Source organism: Plasmodium gonderi (assembly GCF_002157705.1).
Source record: "Plasmodium gonderi DNA, contig: Pgo-contig_1225, whole genome shotgun sequence".
Lineage (NCBI taxonomy): Eukaryota > Apicomplexa > Aconoidasida > Haemosporida > Plasmodiidae > Plasmodium > Plasmodium gonderi.
The window spans coordinates 1-1,936 of NW_021629637.1; the positions used below are offsets into that span (position 1 = coordinate 1).

A 1,936-nucleotide genomic window follows, 5' to 3' on the forward strand; every position below is an offset into this window, starting at 1 on the left:
TTATGGGATCAAACTATTGAACCATTATGGAAAAAACTGGAATCTGATTATCAAAATGTTGAACAGAGTGAAAAAAAATGGTGCACTAGGAAAAAGTATTTCAAACCATATTTAGAAATCCCCAAAAAGCTGTATCCTCCTACATGTTATAAACATGTTCCAAAAAAATATAAATGTGTTCGACCTTTTCCCCCCAATAAATGTTCTTTGCAAAATACTTGTAACAGTGTAAAAAAATATTATGAAATGTGTAAATCTGAGGAAGTAAATGTTCCCTATTTACCTTCCATGTTTTCCGAAGCTATCGCTAATGGAGATTCCCCTTTTAAGGACATTGATGATGTTACGTTCTCTCGGCAAGTGCAAACACACTGTGATTGTCATTCGTCAAATTATGCTACTGTTATTTCTGTATGTGTTTCCTTTTTTGGAACAGTCTTAATTCTATTTTTATTAAACAAAGTAATTTAAACATTTCCACATATACATTGAGATATTTCATTTTATTAATCTAGGTTAATCATCTGTAGTCTTATAATACTACAAGACATGCATATATAAAAAATAAAATTCATTATATATATTTATTTCATAGTTTACTAATCTTGGGTCTATAATGTCTCATAAAAGCATACATATAAAAAGACATAGAAAGCATTTTGACGAAGAAAAGGCACGCGAAGCATATAAAAGAATTATATGTAACAATCCACATTACGATGTTATAAAAAATAATATTTCTTATGAAGTTGTGCAGCAGCATTAAACTACTTGGTGATACAATAAATATCAGTTCCTTAAATAAATTTATGCTTACAAGAATATTTTACATATATAAAATTAATGCAGAATAATAATGATACAAGGTTATGTAAAAATTTTCATGTTAATTTAGTTGTCTGAATAATATACTTATGTGAGCTGTGTTTACTTTTTATACAGAGATATAGTGTATGATATGAATAAATATATCCAATAAATTTTTATTAATTTGGTTAAATCCTAAACCGAAGCAAACTAATCAATAAAAATATTGTGCATTTCCACTGGAACTTAATAATTTATAAATCGAATGGTGATTATTAGAACATAGTGTTCATTTGAAGATGTATATAATAAATATAATTATTAAATAAGTTCTTTATAATTATAGTGATTGTATAAAAATTTGTATTTATTCAGAGTATAGTAACATAACATACATATGAAACAATTCATAAATATACGTAAAACATTTATCGTATTATTCGTAGTTTACATATATTAGAAGAAACTCGAATACTTGAGGCAAACAGAATACGTTGAAGTGATTAATAGTATTATATGTAAAAATTTTATTTGATATAAACAATATGATGAACAATAATTTATTTAAATATGAGGATTTATAAAATATGTAATAACCAAAAGAAATCGTTATAATTACAGTAAATAAATATATAAATATATATTCGAATTCTGTTTTGAGATATAAAAAATTGAAGATTTTATATTTATATTTTATATTCTTCTAATTATATAATTATAATAAAGATATATGAAATGTATTACAAATATAAAAAACATAAATATAACGGATTTGAATAGAATACGTATATATAATAAACAAAAATGGTTTATATATTTTTTGTTTTACTTTAAAATTTTAAACAAAAGTAATCTACATTAAATGATACATATATACGTGCGTGTTTTGTTATTCTTCAAAGCTACTTATTTTCTGTGTCTTATAACAATATTAGCTATATTTTTTACAAACACGTATTTTTTTTGTAGTATTTTCATGAAATACAATTATGTGTAATTATTTTACAGCGAAAGTTAATTAGAAATAGTGTATTTAATTAAATGTTTTCCTTTTTTTGTCCTTGTTTCTCCTATAATTTGAAATATATATATTTTTTTTTTTATGTTACATCAGTGCTTATAAATATTA

The 1,936-nt window shown here is 23.2% G+C and overlaps 1 protein-coding gene across 1 annotated transcript; it reads left to right on the top strand.

The window, feature by feature from the left end:
* On the top strand, positions 1-766 carry PGO_004675 (variable surface protein; the record flags this gene model as incomplete). The annotated part of the gene is made up of 2 exons (XM_028691522.1): positions 1-462; positions 596-766. Coding segments are annotated over 2 exons (633 nt in total), but the record flags the coding sequence as incomplete, so codon positions are not given.
* Between the last annotated feature and the right edge of the window lie 1,170 nt (positions 767-1,936).